Source organism: Bos javanicus, chromosome 1 (assembly GCF_032452875.1).
Source record: "Bos javanicus breed banteng chromosome 1, ARS-OSU_banteng_1.0, whole genome shotgun sequence".
Taxonomy (NCBI): domain Eukaryota; kingdom Metazoa; phylum Chordata; class Mammalia; order Artiodactyla; family Bovidae; genus Bos; species Bos javanicus.
In genome coordinates this window covers 81,523,047-81,543,646 of record NC_083868.1, presented here as the reverse complement: position 1 = coordinate 81,543,646, position 20,600 = coordinate 81,523,047, and the positions used below count along the sequence as shown (strand labels likewise).

Genomic DNA, 20,600 nt, shown 5'->3' with positions numbered 1-20,600 from the left:
TGGTTACTTACTTTAAATGTATTTTCCAGGAGTACAAAATTTACCTATTTAAAACAATTTTAACAACAGAAAGAATACATTTCAGTCCAAGGAATACTGTATAAGGTACTAAAAACTATAAAAGAACTCTTATGTAGCAAAGTTAAAACAAAATCTCTATAAACTGAGTTTTACCAGCCTTTTTTAGTCTTTTCATTTGCGTTTATTTAAACACAGTTCTCAAAACATTTGAGTGAAATTGGGCCTCCTTTGGTAAGCAAAGGACCTGAAAGTAATATTTAAAAAATGAACAGGCAAAGTCTTCAGATCATCCACAACACAGGTGTAGTGTTCCCTTCTTTTTTCTCAAAACTCTGAAGCACCCAGTTTTTCCATATAGTCTTAAAAGCTAGAAGAACAAGAGTACATTTGTGGTGGAATGTATTGTCACTTGCTGATAACTAATTGAAATACCATTATCCCCTTCTAACAGCTTTAAGAAATAGCCTTTTTAAGGCATACATTGTGTAACTCATCTTATTCCCTGCTATATATAATACAGATTACATAAAGGCTGACAAATTCACATTTATATAAGCATTAAGCATTTGCTGTATTGAAAGATCTTTAGTTTTTAACACTAGCAGTATAGAGTTACAGAGCATAATTTTTATCACTTAATTGCAGGTATATTAAGTATGGTATGTTTCATGGACTCGAGGAGAACGGGCATTTTTGTCTTTAATTTACTACTGACAATCTAATCTGAATAGTTCTGCTAAGCATTGATATGTTAGAAAGAAAAGTAAAAACCAAACTTTATTGTTGCTTTTTGCCATTTGGTAGCATTTTACACACAGGCTTCGATCTTCAGAATACCCTGGATTCAGTAGAAAAACCATTTAAATGAAGTTCTGTACAATAGAAACTTCTCAGCAGTCAAAATTTTAGACTGTAAAAAAATACATGCAAAACATACTTTTCTGAAAACACTTAACTTTGAACAAAGCACCGAACTACACAAATGCAGAATGAAAACAGCATTTCAACTCCACCAAAAGTAGTCATCATAAAAGGTGTAAAAGTCACCTAACTTCACTAGGCACTGTTCACTTTTTAAACAGGAGACAATAAAAAATATTGTCCACAAACAATATCCCAACTCTAGGGCAGGTTTCAGAAAGTCTTCAACTTCATGCTTTAATAGCGACCTAGAAAAAAAGGAAATAAATACACTTCAATACTCAAGTGCATACATTTAACGTTGAGAATTTTAAACTTTTCTGTTATCAGGAAATTCCTATGTACCAGATTCTCTTGTGAAAACCTTCACATAGTGCAGAACCAATGTTAAACAGAAATAGCGGAATTTAGCTAACTCAATCTGAAAGCTAAGGTTTTAAGTCACTCAAAAATGTTTCTAAGCTGTAAAAAAAATTTTAAGAATTCCTTAAAAAAAAAAAAAAAAGCTACAAATGGTGACAAAATACACATGTACTATTTTAACAAGAGTTAAGATCCAAGGGTTGTTTTCATATACTTCCTTGAACCCTACAGAAAAATTGAGGAAATACTAATTCAATCAACCCATTATCTGCTGTTGTTTCCGTAAGTCATAGCAAGTCACACTATTATAACAAAATTATATCAAAATAAAAACTTACGAGGTGAGTATGATCGAGATCTGGAACGTGATCTGTATCCTCCACGACTATAGTACGGAGAAGGTGACCGTCTTCTGTAAACAAGTATCAAGACCACCTAAGACTCCATAGATCACAGATTAAAGTGACTGATCCCTTTATCAGTTTCCAAAACTAAAAGACCCTCAGCTGACCTTCAAAAACACTGTAGTAAGGTCTGTTTAGTCCTGAGAATGAAGCACATTATCAGGCCCAGTACCAAAAACCCCTATCAAAGAGGTTGAATCTGATCATCTGCTAGTTAACATTATACCTAACAAATTTAAACTGGGTTAGAGAAGAAAATGATCATTACCACTAATTTTAACCACACCCTATGAATGAACACCCCAAATTTCATTCATAGTGATTTAGTTTTGTGTTAAGATAAACTTGAATAATTACTTGCTTATTCTGAAATGCTTCTAATAAGCTAATGAAACCATTAGGGATAAATAAGATTAAAATATTATGGATTCTTCATTTATGCCATAATCTCATATTAAGGTATAAAATGGCACCACTGAGTGATAACAAGTACAAGCCCAATCTCTATGAACATAAATTAAGCCATGTACATTGTCATTTGACTTCAGTTACAGTATTTTTATAAACTTCTCATTTATAAATTTTATGAATGCCATTTATAATTTATCAAAATATGAATAACAAATATCTTTATGTGAGCCATTCTACTATTGTACAGATTTAAATCTTTTCCTGGCCAGTGCAAAACTTTTCTGTCATCAGGAAATTCCTATATACCAGATTCTCTTGTAAAAACCTTCACATAGTGCAGAAGCAATGTTAAACAGAAATCTTTTCCTGTACCTGTATATCTGATCCCTGTCTTGAGCAGCTCTCCATCCTCCCCCTCCTCCTCCTCCACCCCTGTGAAGGCAGAAAACAAACATTTTGAGTTTTAAAAATGCACAATTCATGCAATAAAATTAAAACAGAAGTGAAAGCTAGTTTCCTTTAAGCAATAAAGAGTTGCTTTTGCCACCCCTTTACAAACTGACATAGAGCTCTCCCTGGTGGTTAAAATGAGTATCATATTAAGTACTCTTAAGACTAATCTTTGCATCCTCCACAAATCAATCCCCTACATGTCAGTACAGAAATGCCACTTAAGAAAGTTTGTCCGTGCTAAATGTCAGGACTGTCAACTTTCTAAAAATTACAAAATAGTGTGCAAAAAAAGACAACAGCTCACTACCACACCAAAATAGGGTATCAAGGATTAACTGTTATGGTCAATATTTACTACACAATTTACATTTTGACTAACAATACAAGATCTAAATTACCTGCTGTTGCTTAAATAGAGAACTTTACTTCATTTTTACTTTCCAAAGTATTCCTAGTATCGTAAGCATTTCCCTATCAACCCCTGAAAAATGTTCAATATTGTTAATAATAAACCTCTTACCATTGTTATAGCAAATTAATCCTTAAATAATTTCTTTAGATTTTTCCAAGAATCAATTTGCCCTGCCCTTCAACACAATTCCTCAGCTACCAAAAATTGCTTTATAAAGCAATGATATTCAAAATCAGTTCATGAAACTCACTTTAAAAAAACAAAAAGGGGGGAGGGAGAGCCTGGAGTATGGTCTATAATTTTATTGTCCCATTGGTTTACTACTTGGTGCTTTAAAAATACACATACCAAAAACCAAAGTATAACCATAAAATCCAGAGACTTCCCTGGTGGTCTACTGGTTTAATACTCCACTGTAGGGGGCACAGGTTTGGTTCCTAGTTGGGCAATTTAAGATCCACATGCTGTGAGTTGCCCCCCAGAGGAGTGCATGGCAACCTACTCCAGTATTCCTTCCTGGAGAATCCCAAGGACAGAGAAGCCTGGTGGGCTACAGTCCATAGGGTTGCAAAGAGTTGGAAACAACTAAAGCATCTTAGCACTCATGCTTTGAGTTGCGGCCAAAAAAAAATCCAGTTTAATCTCTGGATCTCCAATTTATTAAAGATAAATACCTTTATCAAAGGCTAAAACAGTGCTGCTTTATGTTGCAACTGAACCAGAAGCGCTTATTTGTCTTTCAACAACTTAAAAACTTTGTATTTTGGTTAACATACCTGTACGATCTGCTATAATAGTCCCGATCATCATAGCCTCGATCATATCCTCTGTCATAGTAATCTCGACGGCGTGAGCTGCCACTGTGAATAAGATTTATACAAACTTGGTTTTACCTACATTAATATTTACTAATTCCCAGAGTGGGAAAACTGGTCTGATGAGAATCATTTAATTACCCAGGAATGTCAAATATATGGCATTTCTTTATGATAAAAGTAGGAAGTGATTAATCTATTACATGTCATCACAATTTATGGTACCAACCGAATGTTTCTACTAAATATATTTATATTGAATTTAAGTTTTAGTCAGCTGGAAATGCCAAAAGCCTCCCTGTGCCCTAAAGTGAACTGTCAGTATTTTAACAACCTTGAAAACAAACTTACTAGGTAGGTCTCCCCATGTAAATTCCTGGTGTTGGAGTATGTGGTCTTTTCGTTATGGAGAAGTCAACTCTGATCCTACGTCCATCAAGCTCCATTCCATTGGCACGCTCTTTTGCCTTCAAAAGATATGAGTTGTTATATACATCATGAACAAAGCCCCAAATTAACTATTATCTATATATAAAACCCAACTAGATGTTTCAGTTAGGCCTGAGCATTATATCTGACAGCTTATTAATAAGTTTTTCTGCCTATCAAATCTTTACTTACAAAAGCTAGCCTAGAAAAGCTCATTAAAAAAAAAAAGCCACCCGTGAGCACCAACTTAAGCCATGAACTATTTGAAATTACTGTACCAACTAGATTTGACAGTACCTATAAGTCTATAAAATAGTACACAGTTGGCAAACTATGACCCACAAGCTAAGAATTTAAACAGGTGTGGGTGTCAAAGTAGTATTTCATCAGAAATGAAATTCAAAATTAAGTGACCATGTTTTACTGAAACAAAGCCCCCCATTAATTTGCATTTTATATGGCTTTTACATTACAATGGTAGGGTTGAAAAGCCATCACTGAGCTCTTATGGCTCCCAAAGCCCAAAATAGTTACTGTCTAATCCTTTACACAAATTTGAGGACCCCTGCTATGGAAGCAAAGAGCTGGGATGAAAGCTTGAATTACATATAGTTTCAAACATTAAAATGAAAATATACTGTACTGAAGAAAAAAAATACCCCATCCCAAAGACATAGCAGTTTATTCACAATTTAAACAAATACCTCTCTATCTAAATAGAATTTAGATTTCTAATTCCAATTATGCTATTTTCTAGTTTGATTGTTTTAGGCCTCAAGGCAGTTTCTGGCATTACTGATTTAGATACAAAATATACTATCTTTCAGAAAGGGAACTGTGGTTCTGTAGGACACACACACACAAAGTAGAAAAACAAAGAAGCCGATTCCGTAAGTAACCTTGGACAAATGTTATTAACATTTTTGACATCAATTATTACCAAAATGAAGTTGAATGACATAGCATTCCTTAAATCTCTTAAATTATAACCACTTGCATTCAGCTTTTAATTCTTCCTTTAGTAGATGGGCTTACTCTATTCATTTAATTTTATTTAGAGCTCAAAATTATTAATCTCAATATTAACCTCAGATGGCTTGTCATTAAGTTTCTCAAGATTCTCCCCTCCTTATTACTGTCCTCGGAGATGACTTTAGCAATCACCCCCATGTATCTGAAGTTCAAATTTCTTAAATGGGCCAGGAGTCACACATCGAATTTTTACTTTAGCCTCTGTAAAAAAAATTTTAGGGAGGTCCCTCGAGGTCCAATGTTTAGGACTTGGTGCTTTCACTGCCGTGGCCCAGGTTCAATCCCTGGTTGGGAAACTAAGATCCCATAAGCCTCAAGGCCAAAAAAAGTTACTTCCTATGTTCTACCTCAACATCCAAAACATAAAATCACTTGCCAGTATACAGTATATAATCAAAACCAGTTCCTTTATCCTGAGTCATAGCTTTATCACTTCTTAATGTTTTCATTTTAGAAAGTAATCTGATGTAAACACTCATTAAATATTCCAAACTGGACTATTAATATTCTTCTATTTTAGAAATATCTGTATCTAGGCACACATCTAAAAACAGTTGACTATGTTTGAATTTACTTCAAATAAAATGGTGGAAGAGACTGAGTTGGAATTTAGAACCAAACTGTCACTTTGCTGTTATGCTACAAATCTTTGAAATTTCCACATTAAAAGATATGCTACTCACTTCAATATTCTGGCCTGGAGAATTCCATGGACTGCACAGTCCATGGGATTGCAAAGAGTCTGACACGACTGATGGAATTACTAAAGCAAAAGTCATCCAAGGAAGAATAGTTAAAGACTCTGAGCGTGTGTGTAAAAGTGAAAGCATGTGTATATACCTTTTTTTTTTTTTTTTAACACAAAGGTACAAGACTTTTTACTTACTTCCTTGGCATCATCTACATTTTCAAAGTATACAAAGGCAAATCCTCTTGAACGTCTAGATTGCTGGTCATATACAATAGATACATCAGCAATTGGGCCATATTTAGAGAACACTTCTCTTAGATCTCTTTCTGTAGTGTACAAGCTCAATCCAAATACTCCAAGACAACAGTTGGGATCAGGATTTGCCTAGAAATAGAAAAATAGATTAAAAAAAAAAACTTTTAAAAAGCATCACATATCAACTCCCCCCGCCAAACTGTCACTAATATGAAAAGATAACAATGAAATAAAACAGCATTTTAAAAGTAATGTTACATCAGCATCACAAGCATGTATGCAGAGAACTATGTCTCTATAAGCTGGGGCAAGAGGAGAGGTAAAACTTCATAATGGTGATTTAAGATATACCATTCACACAATAGGAGGCTCTAAACTGCCAAAGAGATACAGAAGTACATTCAGCTTGATTTCTATAGAAAAATCATAAGTGTTCAAATATACATACAAATGAAACTACAGATGTGTACCAAACTTTTTTAAAACAGATATTAAGCAGCGTCAACTATTATAATAAATAATGTTTATATTATTATATTATTTATAAAAAATAATAATAAATGTTGCTGACATCCCAGTTGCCATGAGTTTGCTTAAAGGTTTCACTACTTCGCACATACATTTTATAGTTAAATTCCACCCCACTTTCAAAAACATACACTCCCTATAGGTCTACTTGTATATTTTTCAATAAAAACCACAAAAGAAACACACTAAATGCCATCTCATTTGTAACTTCTCATGGAAGACATGGAGAAGGCAATGGCACTCCACTCCAGTACTCTTGCCTGGAAAATCCCATGGACGGAGCAGCCTGGTAGGCTGCAGTCCACACGCTAAGAGTCAGACACGACTGAGCGAGTTCACTTTCACTTTCCTGCATTGGAGAAGGAAATGGCAACCCACTCCAGTGTTCTTGCCTGGAGAAGCCCAGGGACGGGGGAGCCTGGTGGGCTGCCGTCTATGGGGTTGAAGAGAGTCTGACACGACTGAAGTGACTTAGCAGCAGCATGGAAGACAAGCAAAGCTTTAAAACTGGAAAGAAACTTGCTTAAAACTAAATGGGAAAATCATAGCTTATTTTAAAGCATATTAAACCCAGAAAACTCAAACAATAGTATGGAACATAGATATATGATCTAACTATATTAACCGTATTGCACAGAGAATTTTTTATTTGATGTGCTGTTAGTGTGACAGTATCTTAAATTTTTGTGATCAACAGCTCAAATGTAGACCATATATGGGAGATAATCGTTTAAAAAGAAAAAAATCTCCAAACACTGAAAAGGCTCTAGAGAGGAATCATGCTAAAGCTCCAGCATCAAAAGTTATCAGTTTTAAATTATTACAGAACAGAACACCAAAAACAGAGGGGAATATACTATACATCAATTATAAAGTGGCTTCATACAGTGTCCACTACTTCAGAAGTAATTGTTTTCACCTTACCCGATTCCCAACATGACGCCGGCGGGTAGACATGGGAGAATGACTGTGGCTATGCCGTCTTCGATAATCTCTGCTGTAAGATCTGCTACGAGATCTTCTATGGGACCGGGACCGAGATCGTGACCTTGTATAATGCCTCCGAGAACTTCTTCTGGATCTAGACCTGAAAGACAAGGGCTTCAAGGTTATGACTGAATAGCTGACGGCAGGATATGGTTTTTAATTCTTTCAAAACGTTATTCTAAAGTTAAGCTTCAAAAGGTAAAACACACAATCCAGGTATATAGTGGGATCAATACTTTTCTTTTGTATATTGTCATTTCTGTGCTAGGAAGAGTTCCAAAACCATCAGTAACTAAAGGTCCCTTCCATCATATCTTAAATAATTAAAGAGATTAAACAACACAGTATCTATTAAAAATCACAAAACATGCAACATTTCATACTAGCCTGATTTGTGTCCACCTTTACCCTTCACAATACCATCCTTCATTTTTAAGCTTCTTGCATTATGCCCATAATTGACTTATGATAACATCACCATTACAAGCAGTATTCTCCAGCAGTTTTAAAATCAACCAGTTGCTCTTAACTACAGTGATCATATGAACTGTCATCTAATCCAGGAAGAATACAGTGTGAGAGAGAAAAGGGGCACTGTTAATTATGCCTGACAGTAGGCATCAAGCTGGGGCTGACCTGGGCAAACCAGGATATATAGCCTACACTTGAACATTAAAAAAAAAAAAAAAAAAGTGCTGTGTTAAGGTTTTTTGTTTTATAGTACATTTGTCATACTAGACTACACCTATTTATCAAGAATTGCAGTTTCTAAAAGCCAATGCTCTGTAGTCTTTTTTTGCCATACTAACTAATAAGCAGTTCACATAAACTCAGTGAATCCTCACAACAATTCTGAAGAACTGGTACTATTGCTAATTCATCTTTTATAGATAAGGAAAGATTGAAAAGGTTAAGTAATCTGCCCAAGCCAGAAAAAAACAGAGAGGTAAGATATGAACCCTAACACCAAAAGCCCAGGCTCTTAGCCACTTAGTCTTTTGTCTCCCAGAACTTAACAATTAAGTTCATTTCTCGTACCAATATTAAATAAGCCAACAAATGATCTAACCCTCTCTATCTTCCTAGTTTACAAAAGCACACACCAGTTTGAAAGCTAAGAGTAACAAGAAAATCCCAAGACAGTCTTTCTTACCTAGATTCAGATCTGGACCTGGACTTTGATCTGGAACGCCTGGAATCTTCCTTGGAGCGAGACCTTGCAGGGGTATGCCTTGCAGATTTCCCAGATCCATGAGCACTTCCACTTCTGGAAGCAGAACGGGATTCCTACACGTAGATGTCAAAAGTTTAATTTGTATACTTTCTGGGCAACTTTAAAAACAAATAAGTTGTGGTGAGATAAATGGTGAGGGAAAGCAATCCCCTTCCAAGATAAGAAAACATAGTAAGGGCAGGAACTGAATATACCTGGTATAATAGTTACGTTGCTCCAATTGACATAAGCCAATTAACTTGAACTTCCACCTTTCTTGGGGAGCAGGGATAAGAGTTAACTGACCCCACTCTCTTCAGAAATGGGTGCCCAAGCCAAGCAGTTAAGGGAACTGCCCAAGGATTGTTTTGGGAATGTTACTCCGTAAAGACTAGGGTGAGAAAGAACCTTATTAACTATGACACCTATACCTCATACCTATTATTTCAGTCAAACTGCCATCAATTAAAAAAAAAAAAAAAAAAAAACCTATGAAATTTGTAAAATTTACTTTATTTTCAACTTTTATTTATTGCTGAGTGGAGAAAAAAGACAAGGACAGTACTGTTTCAAGTCACAGAGGAAGAACAGAAACCTAGAGAGCAAGGACCAGCTTGAAGGAGACTAGATCTGTCGACCCTGTCCATCCAACTATGTAGGAAGCCCTTACGGATCTCAAAGCAACCAGATGAAGCTACAGTCGAAAGGCAGTGAATGAACTGCAGAGGTAAGAATTAAGAGGGTACCAGAGATTTTCCTCAGCTAACTGTAGATGAGCCAGGGCCAATCGATGGGAAACTGGGAATAAGCAGTTAGAAAAGTTATATACAGAAAGGACATATTAAAACTGCAACAATTTAGATCACAGGCTCCTAATCTACTTTCAGGAAGGGAAGTTCAGGAACTGTATGTAAAAAACAGAATCTAGATACATACTTTATACCTAAGCTTTTCCCTATCATAGCTGTGACTAGCTGGTAGGTAGGTTGTACAAAAACAAAGTCTCTAAAAGGAACTAGGGAAGAAATGGCCAAACAGGATAACTAGTTTGGTGAACCAAAGACATATAATTAGAGAAAAAAGCTAAAGGAACGTTCTGCCAAGGCACCAAAATAGAAATAGTGGAAAAGATAACAATTAACTCAGTCTGACAGCTAACCAAGGTATCATCAAACAAGACAACATTTCAGGTTATCCACCTTCATCTAACTTAAAGGCATTAATTAATCTCATGAATCTTCCTGCCCAACACAGAATTAAAATGGCTTGACTCAAAAGGAATCAACATTACAGGTAAGTTGCTGTAGGGGTAACAATCAATGTTGAAGTAGCATAAAACTTTATCACAAGAGACCGCCCTGTGTGGCAGACTTGCAGAATAAAACACTTTATCTTAAAAGGATAAAGGTAGAAAATTCATCTAAATCACAGCCCAAAACATTTTTGAATACGTTCTGTGACTTAAGAGAACAGTGGAGAAAATTTGGAAGATCTTTCCTATGATGCTTAAGGACAAAACTTACATGCAACACAGAAGAAACAAGGCTTAAAGTTTAGAAAAAGAGTAACTCAGTGGGCAAAATGAATTCTGGTCTCTATACCCCAAATGACTCTAAATTTCAAAGTCACACAAAACGGTGTGAAGTGGCATGAAACATGGCTATGAAACATGGCTACTCTCCCTTCCTGCCATGAGTTAATAAAGAGTCAAAGTAAAAGATGACACCCCTATTTATTAGTGAAAATAGCTACTTTTATCATCGAGGAATGTTTAAGAGAGGCACTACGGCTTTGAGGACCCCAACTAACAATCCTTTGACTTCCTCTGGCAAATACTCTGGACATTCAAAAGCACAATCCTCCTCTCCTGGGATAAAGAGGTTCTCAAATTGGGGATGCAGTTTCTGCAATCATTCAACAGGCAAAAGCTAATCTAGAAGATAAGGTAGAAAGAGGGACTCTAACACCTTTGTTTATTCCAATGCTACAAAGATGACTTCATGGAAAGATTATGACCTTTAGTGGAAACAAAAGAAAGCAATCTGCTCTAGCAGGGAGACGATATGGGTGCCTCACAATAAGAGTTAAAAGATTACCGATAAAATAACTATAGTTAACAAAAATCAGTTCATCTGAAAAAAAGAGTAGAAAGTCAAGATCCTCTTTTAAGCCTCTTGCTTCAGTAAAACAGAAAAGCCTTATTCTAAGCTGAGGTGCTTTACCAATCTGTTCACCAAGAAGGAAAAGAAAGTCGTTATAGCCTCAGAATAAACTTTAATGAGGTTTCTAGCAGATCAAGGGTCAAAAATAACAGTATTTGTGAAATTATAAGACTTTTCACTAAACCTCTAAAACTAATTGGCTATATGCAGATGTATTTTATGAACAATCATTTCTCAGACCAGGAATAGGAGAAACCACTGGAACACTAAGTCTTCTTCTGTACTGACACTTGTTAGGCTAACACAGAAACACTGTCTCTACCTCCTACCTTTCATATCAGAGGTAGTCTTAAAATTAAATAAACCCTTTTGCAATTATGTTGGCTATTAACTGGTTTGGAAATATATGCAAGGTTATTTACCTTGTCTAGAAGGCCAAATCTAAAAGCATAAAGTTAGCTTTAAACCTTGGTCCATGGTTAAATCCATAAAATCAGCTAGAAAAGCCCCTAAACACAAAAAATTCAAAGACCACTTTCAGGGCTCACAAAACTCTTCAGAGCTAACACATTAAAACCCTACCAATACCTCAAGGAAAAGGATCACAAATGTAAAGTGAGCATGAACAACACAACCAAAAATTCCCTGAAAACCACACAGGGAATCAAGTTCTTACAAACTGAATCTTAGTCATGTACTAATCAATAGGGAACACATCAGGGAGAAACAAACTCAGCCTTCCAACAAAATACTAGCCAGTATCTCCCTATTCTGAGAATGACAGAATCTTAAAAAAACTTTTTGAAAGAGATGAAAGAAGTAGGAATAACCATCCAATTTCTAGGTTTCTCACATATTTTAAAAACTAGATGCAATAGAGTAGACCTTCAACAAAGGCTCTTACAGATATGTAGTAAACCTACCGAGCATTTAAATACAGATCCCCAACCAGAGCTTATTTTATTAGGTCTGGAGTTGGGCATCTGCATTTCTTAAAAAACACCATACATATTTGTGATGCTTATTGAAGTCTCACTGACTTAATTTCAAGTTTTATGCTTCTTACTTATCTGGTTTTTTCAACAGTCATTTTCCTGAAACCTTGTTTCCTGTCACCTTCTCTGCCACCTCCCCACCCTGTCATTTATTAGCCGTCCTGAGGGCATGTACCTTACGCTTGCCCCAGGACAAGAAGTCTGTTTCCCCCTACTACCCAGGCCGGAGGTGGAGAGGCATTCTCAGACTCCAAGATGCTTTGGCCAAAGGGGGGCAAAAACCTGAATGGATGAGATGGTCCACTAGCATCAGTGTTTACTTTCACTTTACACCTTTCCAAACAAACTCCAAACTGCTTCTTCCCCTTACATGACTAACATACTTTCTCTTTCAGACCCCAAGGACTTTTCAGGTCTCCTGATAAAAGAATCAATGAGCTTGAATAAAAATTTAACATCCATTCACATCCGTTGCCTCAGCCTAATCTGTAAGTAATTCAGAATGCAAAACTAACACTACCAATTTAATGTTATTAGTTTATACGTGGCAAGTTCTACAAATTATCAGGGCAAATGATGGAAACTATAAATGGGTGTAATCATCTGCTTGCAAGATAAAGAATTGAAAAAGCACAAATTTGACACAAGTAGGCCCTGAAGTATCAGAAAATGAATCCAAGTAATTTAAGACACTGCCCCAAGAGTTGTGAGGTTCAAAAACTCTCAAAGTTTAGGCTATCTTAATTTCAGGGAGAAGTGATAGCCTTAGTTTTCCCGACAGAGTAGAAGCTATCTGTTGGTTGCCTACTACTGGGTGTTATTTTGACACATGAACTTTCCCCATTCAACTGAAAGTAACAACACTGCACCAATCATTTGACTCTTCTGTTCAATTAAAACAAGCATACAGAAAGAGAAATGACAGAACTTTTAGGTCTATTTTTCCAGCAAGTGGTAGGAGTAGAGAACCAGAAGCAAAGCTACTTTATGATCTGTTATCTCTCACACCATTTTAACAGTTAAGTTGTTAATAGCAGAAAATAAGAAAAGGGAATAAGGCACTTACTGTTACTGCCACTGTGGAGTTAGGTATCCTGTTCACTTATATGACCTATCTCATTCTAAGGGAAGCCCCTACAACTTTTTAGCAGTAACCCAGTCATTCAGCTGGAATAAGAATTAGAGAATTAAGAATCATCTTGTGAATTTAGCACACATGCATCTTAAAGTTAGGGCCTAAATGGTCATAGTTTTCCACTATTGCCATCTAAAAAGAAATTAATTTTTTCATAAATGCCAAAAGGAAGGATCCTGTCCAATGGATTTTGGGGGTTCGGTTCTATAACCATCCTGATAACATTCTTTAGGAAAACTTTGACAAACTTACAACATTCTACTTATACTGATCTGTACTGAAGGATAGGGGTCAGTACATTGAGTCCAGAGAGGGTGGCCTAGACCACCTACTTCAATTCTGGAAGTACTCACGCCCCAGGACCAGCAATGTCAGAGATGAAAAATCCAGGAGACAACATGAAGCCGGCTGTTACCCAAATCCAAATCGGAGAGCTCATTCCTGCCTCCTATTTGACTACAAACGGTTGTTTTTTTAAAAGTTGCATTTCAATCAGTTGACTAAGAAGTTAAAATTAGAATTACCTAATTTAAACGTTTCCCCTGGAAGGCACTTCTTTACCCTGTATATATTTCTTCTATTAAACAAATAATGCATGCATGTTTAGCAAAATATACAGGGACACATAAACAGACTAGTAATTACTTAGCGTAGTGCTTTCTGATTCCAGATTACTTCTTATCTTAACTTCATTTTTATTTCTTTTCTTCATTCTTCCGTTTCAAATTCTGACTTCTTTCATCTTCCCCACTTCACACAAATTGCTCAATATTCTACAAGTGGGACTTCTGGTCTGATAATTAGCATGCATTCTTTCTTTTATTTTTTCAAATTTCAGCTTCACTTATTCCTGAGCTTCAAATACTCATTTATAAAACTTGTCAAATGACGACTTCCGCATTTTCCTTCTTCAACATTAACCTTAATAGAAAAAGAACAGGATGAAGAATATTTTAAAACTCCAGGATAAAAGCCAGTGCCAAAACTGAAACTAGAAAAAAAAAATCCCTTTTGCTTTGGATTTTTTAGAAAAACTAAAATATGCAGCTCAAAAATCTGAAACTAGTTTCCTGCTGGTTCTAAAATATAGTCAATCTCATTTGTCTACTCCATGTAGATTTATCACGCTTAAGCTGAAATGTGAAGTGCGCAACTGAACATTTACTGTTCATCTAACATTAAGAACTACAATTACATTTCACACTTCTTACTTATTGTATTCATCAATAGAAAGTATGTTAAGTGTCAAAAGCACATCTCTAGTCAAAAAATGACACATTAATACAAAAGTGCAAGAAAGGAAAAGCACGGACAATTCATTTGCACAATGATGACAAGGCTCAGGGTTGAAGAGGTCTACAAATTGTGACTAAGGTCAAGATATGTATTTAATGTCACATTTTTTAACGGAAAAAGTAGCCTGTAGAAAAACAATGTCAGGGAATTTGAAAATTTGGACTAATGTTTAACCCACCTCTAGAAAGCTGCCCTAGTGAGATTTTATAATATGAATGGCCCAACTTACTAACTTAAAACTAAAGCATAAAAAGACCAAATCAAGTCAACCAACTACTGTATGCAAGGAGCTGTGATGGAAGCAGAGCAAACCTGAACCCAACTGCGGTGTTTTCAAAGAATTTTTGGTAAATCCAGCCCCCCAATGATTATTAAAATATTCTGCAGTCCAAAGGAGCAACCCTACTTTTAAAGGTGGCAATGCTGTGGATAAAACTGCAGCTCACCTCCTGAAATTATTAAAAAGACTCAATATCACTTAAAAGATCAATAAGTTGAAGTGTCTATTGAACATCCTAAACAAAATACTGCTCTACTAAAACATCCTAGTTTTCTTGTACTTCTCACTTTATGATCCTTCACTGTCAATTTCCTCTCCTAGTTTTTTCCTGAAAATAAAACTTTCCTTAGGAAAAGAAAAAAAAAAAAAGAGAAGTCCTTTATACCTATCTGATCACAAAGACAATCATGCATGGCTATGATGGAAGTGTTATGATGTCTCTTCTAAGAGAGTAAGCATAATCTTCAGTCTAGTTTTTCAAAGTCAATTATTGCTTATTTAATCCAGGGAAAAAATTTTTTTAAAGCTTTTTACTTAAGGGAGTCAGAGTAATTGTTTTCTCTTAATATCCATCACTAAAATGTAATGGGAAATGCTTACTGGCAGCACAACTGTAATCGTGGAATCAGAATGCCCAAGCAGGTTCCCTTTAAGGCCTCCTAAACTTTAAATATATATACAGGGCTTAGGTTCAGAAAATGCTGAATAGAGGCCAAAGCTCTAGATATGACAATTTTTCAATATGAATGCCTTCCTGCTGATATTTCACTACCCCTTCCCAATCTTCTTTATATTTGAAGAACAAAATAAGCTGCTAGATAATATAAGCATTAGATTTCTTCAAACTCAGCTAAGTTGCGGTGGCCACTCAATAAAACCAGAAGACCAACTACTGGGCTAATGTTAAACACATATTAAGAGGTCCTACTTAGAAATAAGCGGAAATTTGTCTCACCACCAACACAATTTTTGTTAAAACCATTCTAGTGGTTATAACTGGAATTTATACAACATTAATAAGTGCAAACTCATTAGGTTGACTAGACAGTATTTTAATAACTGGGACGGGCTAAGGAAAACTCACTGATTATGCTATAAAAATCAATGCTCATATCAACATTAAGGACTATTTTCTTTCTGCAGCTAAACTTTCCAGAAGTTTGGATAGAAAAATCCTCAAAGACTGAGAAAATGTTCTGAAAATATTATCATGACAAGCCTAAATCAGCTCTAACCCCATGCTTTTAAAAGATCCTTTGCAAAAACAGTAGGCTCTGAATTTACATTCATAAACATTTAGTACTTTTCAGCAGAAATGCCAAGTATGTTTTATTACTACTTTTTAAGTCTATTATCTCAGCACAAAAATCATTGCCCCCCCCAAAAAGGGTCCTCATCCATGCTATCATATTTAGCAATTGCATTGATAAAAATCAGAATATAACCTCCAAAACCCAATTCAAAGCAAAGATTTTTGAGAATTTGAAGACTAATTTTCTGTAATGAAGAATTCCTCCCCCGCTTAAAAACAAAACTAAATGACAATCCTAATTCTGTTCTGTGTGACCTACACCCCTCAAAAAAGCAAAACACTTAAAATTACCCAACTTCAACCACCACCTCATCACTGTCTTTTATGAGGAAATAAAGCAATTATGTGTTAAAAAAAAAAAGATAAATATAACACACATGCTAAGGCTCAAAAGATATACACAGCTGTAGCCCTATCCTCTTGGGCGAAATGTAAAACAATGTAAAAAAAACTATGAAAGTACTAATATTTATCATTTAGGTTTGGGATTTTATTGGAGATAAAGAATGGAAAAGGCTGTTCAAAGCAAATTCCATTTAACATTATCTCTCATCATCTGATTTCCTGTTCAATCTCTACAAAACCAGTACTTACCTTGCAACCACTTGTATTTTCAGTTTGAAGGTGCCACCTTCTAATTCTGGACCATATCCACAATATTAAATCATTCTTAAAACCACCAAAAATATTCTTCAACTTGGTTTCAAGAGACTTGTTGCCTTACCAGACTCAAACTGAAACAAAACTATTTCCTCCCACCCAACATTAATTCTTTATTTAAGGAACTTGGTGCAATGGCTACAACCCTTTGGGAAGAAAAAGGCTGAGATGTTTCAGTTTTGAAAATTACTAAAAATTCAAAAAGACAACCCAAGATTAAGCAGAAGAGGAGAAACTGCAGAGTATGAAAGGCAGTTTGATGGGATGGTATACAAATGCCATTCATCTCTACAAAGAAGACTAAAGGTAATATACCTACATTGTAAACCCATTTCTTTCGCAAAAATGAGCAATTCTCGACCAGAGTATGTATCATAATCTTGACAGCAAGACAAATTTAAAAGACTTGGTCTTTAAGTATTTACAATACTCACAATTTTTTACAATTCCAATATTTTACAATTTTTTACAATTTACAATATTTACAATACTGTTTCCTCACTTAATTACTGGTTTCTGTAGGTAAAGACCCAATTGTAGGAAAAAAAAGAAGTTACAGTTATCAGGGTAGAGCATCAAACCAGTGCCAAGGCCAAACTTCACCACACCCTAAACTGTGAACACAATCAGGCCATAGGATTTATCACTTCCTTCCCCATTACCATACATCTCTACACTTGGCTACAGGACCCTATCATGTTCTTATTCTCCCAAATCTTGACAACAGATCTAAGACCACCTCTTCCTTCCAAAGGTGCTAGCCAACTTCTCTGCAAAAAAATATGAGAAATTTTAGGGAATTATTGGAAAAAACTTGAATTCGAATGAGTGATATCTTACTTTAACGTGGGTTTGGCCAGATCAGGGAAGTGAGCTCTAACCAGAAACATTTTAAGTCTAATCAAGACATGAAAAATCCCAATACCGATAAAAGATATAGCAGTAACCGAAAGTGTTCAACAAACCACAAAAATTCAGGAATGCACCCTAGCTGCACGTTTAAAACAAAGGAACACATAAAAAAAATCACATCTCTGTCAATATTCACCCAATAAGTAAACACACTATAAACAACCAAACTGAAGCTGATTTATTGCTCTCACCTCCTCTACTCCGGTCTGGTTATGACTAAGAGAGGAGGAAAAAAAAAATTTCTACAGTGGCGGCAGGGCCACGAGGAGGTGGTGGTGATGAGTGACCTCAGCTGATAGATTTTAATATTACATTATCACTAGATGATTAGATTAGTAGGTGTTAGTGATTTACACTAATAATTTGTAAGGTCTGAAAACTTAAGTGTTATGTTAGTCACTCAATCATGTCCGACTCTGCAACGCCATGGATCGTAGCCTGCCAGACTCCTCTGTCCATGGTGGGTTGCCATTCCCTTCTTTAGGGGATCTTTCCAATCCAGGGATCGAACCGGGTCTCCCGCATGGCAGACAGCTTAAGAGTGGAATGAAAGTAATTTTTCAGGCTCTTGATAAGCTATTCATAGCATCCAAGTACAAGATCACTACCCTGCAGGCAATAGTTTTCCCGCTATTTTCAGGCACTTTCAAAAGAAGTTTTCAGCCAATCAGCCCTGACTGGTCTACCTAATGCTTTTTGTGGCACTGTATTTAAACTACTTCATTGAGCTTTATGGTTTTGCCAAGCATTCTTTGGGAGTCCCAAAGTGTTCCCAAAGTGTTTGTTTTAGGTCTAGTCTAACCACTTCAGGTTCCAATAAACCAACTAGAAAGCAATCTACAGACAAAACAAAGGCCAAAGAAAACAATGTGAAAGTACTCCACATCGTCTTAGTTCAGAGATCTCTTCCAAGTCAAGGCGCTTAAGACAGAACATCAATCTGTAACATGTACATTTATTATTTTCTCTTCCTCCGTAAGTTTGTTGAATAACCCTACGTAACAAGATTGTGAGGTAACTAGGATGTATATCCTACTAACAGAAAAAAAATACCAATTCAAAAGCTTGGTTAGTGGGACGATAATGTCTCTTGAGCTGTCACAAACCAGGACCCAATCCCTGCAATTGTTTCCTCTCACGAACTTCCACACAAGTAACTTACTCAGGTTTATTTAACTGAGAGCTCCTCCACTAAAACCAGCTATTTTTTCTTCTCAAAATGCACCCAATAATTGTTTTAATAGCTGAATACTGAAATTATCACTTGTCTTCCAGTCCAAATACCGACACCTAGTTTCCAGTTATTTTCAACTGGCGGAAACCATAACCCCCAGTTTTTAACAACTTGGGAGCTTGATCCAAGCTTTCTCACCAAAGAGCTTAAAACGATAATCACACACATACTGCTGACTGGAAATTAATCGTCTTTCGAATAAAAAAGCCAGTATTCATCTGCATAGGTAAAGGCGAGGACTGACTGGTTCAAACCAAATTAATCAGATTTGGCCCCAAAGTTACACAATAAATTAAGATTCCAAGAGCTAAGATCTTTCCTTTCAAAAACGCCCTAATGAAATCACCTAGAATTTGTTTCTCAAGTTTGCAAAAATATTCGAAGAGACTGACATTTCTGCGTCTTAGTACTCACGGACCCGCGACCAAGCTTTATATTATGCTTTTTCTAAGCCCGGGAACTTTACTTCTGCAGTTTATCCAGTCCTCACCAAACTCCACATTTTGGGGTGGAAACTCTAAAAAGCGCACAAACACAATTCGTGGTTCATAAAATAGGTATGGCTCAAAACAAAGGAAAACAACGGCGCCAAAAATTGTTGCCCGCCAATTTCTCCTTCATCATCCCGTGGAAAAAAGACCTACTCGATCTGCAAGAAAACCTCAGCGACCTCGTGATCTACTTGGTTACCGGTAACTATTTGCGGTTTAACAGCCTTTTTGGCATCCAAGAAAAGCACGCCATTTAGGCCGAACACAAAGCTCGCGCACAATCCCCTCTAACGGGCCCAGAACTTAAGTCTACGTCAGACTAGTTTGCCATCTTTAAAGAAGCCAAGAACACCTTAGATTCACATCTTTTCGGGGTCCAAAATGATCCTGTCTTAACCTAAATGCTGAGCATAAACCCTGAAGAACATCGCTCTTTGCGCCCCCTGTTCGCCGCCCGCGGCCTGGAAACTGTCGCGCGGCGCCTCCGCCATTTTGTGCCTCTGGCAGCGCGCCCAGCCCGCCAGCCCAAGATGGCTGCGGCGAGGCTTCGCAGGAGAGCAACGGCGAAACCAGATACCGCTCCCCTCCCCCACCACCGAGGGGACGCAGCGGCCATTTTTAATCTTTCCCTCCCGATAACGGAAAAAACCGCCGTTTCGAGTACCGGGCAACCTAAACCCGTCGGCGGCCTCCTTCTTGGATAAGGACAATACTACCAGGGCTTCTTAACCTGACCCGCATCCCTCCCGGTCTCAGACTTCGGAGCCAAAATCGCCCCAGTCTCCCGGCCCGAGGCCGATGGGCCTGGAAAGAGATCCAAGAAGCTGGGACCACACAGCCGCCCCCTGCACCACCGATACCTACCCGCTCTCCGTAGTTCTGCTCGCCGCTGTCGCTCATGACTTCCACTGCTGTCGCCGCTCGATGTGCTTCAATCAAAGTTGCCAACCTCTCGCGCCTTCAGTGTAGAGGCTCCGCCGCAGCCTCGCACCACACACCAGTTCCCGAGCCGCTGAGAGCCGAAACGCTCCGCGCCGCCTCCGCTTGGGCTCTAAGGCTCCCGGACGTGACGCGGCGCTCTTTAACCCGGCCCCACCCCCTCCCAGAGGGCGCGCTTTCTTGGCTCCGCCCCTCGGCGTTAGGCCTTCGCTTTCCAGCTGTGGCGCGTCCCGAGCCGGATGTGACGTA

The 20,600-nt window shown here is 37.1% G+C and overlaps 1 protein-coding gene across 3 annotated transcripts; it reads right to left on the bottom strand.

The window, feature by feature from the left end:
• Positions 1-780: 780 nt before the first annotated feature.
• Positions 781-20,485, bottom strand: TRA2B (transformer 2 beta homolog). Of its 3 annotated transcripts, none has more exons than XM_061413539.1 (9): positions 20,277-20,485; positions 8,876-9,009; positions 7,660-7,822; positions 6,148-6,336; positions 4,152-4,267; positions 3,762-3,845; positions 2,493-2,552; positions 1,644-1,717; positions 781-1,190 (listed from the first exon to the last, which is right to left on the bottom strand). In XM_061413539.1, exons 1-9 carry the CDS (start codon positions 20,310-20,312, stop codon positions 1,180-1,182), a joined length of 867 nt encoding a protein of 288 aa, XP_061269523.1. In that variant the 5' UTR covers positions 20,313-20,485; the 3' UTR covers positions 781-1,179. The 3 variants fall into 3 exon arrangements, with proteins under 3 accessions (XP_061269523.1, XP_061269531.1, XP_061269540.1); XM_061413547.1 differs by lacking the exon at positions 20,277-20,485 and adding an exon at positions 13,873-14,148; XM_061413556.1 differs by lacking the exon at positions 8,876-9,009.
• Between the last annotated feature and the right edge of the window lie 115 nt (positions 20,486-20,600).

Coding starts and splice junctions, on each gene's coding strand:
- TRA2B (XM_061413539.1), bottom strand. CDS start 20,312: ATGAGCGACAGCGGCGAGCAGAACTACGGAGAGCGG. Junction 9,010..20,276: donor AGCAGAACTACGGAGAGCGG/GTAGGTATCGGT, acceptor ATCTACGTGTAG/GAATCCCGTTCTGCTTCCAG. Junction 6,337..7,659: donor GGCGTCATGTTGGGAATCGG/GTAAGGTGAAAA, acceptor TTCTATTTCTAG/GCAAATCCTGATCCCAACTG.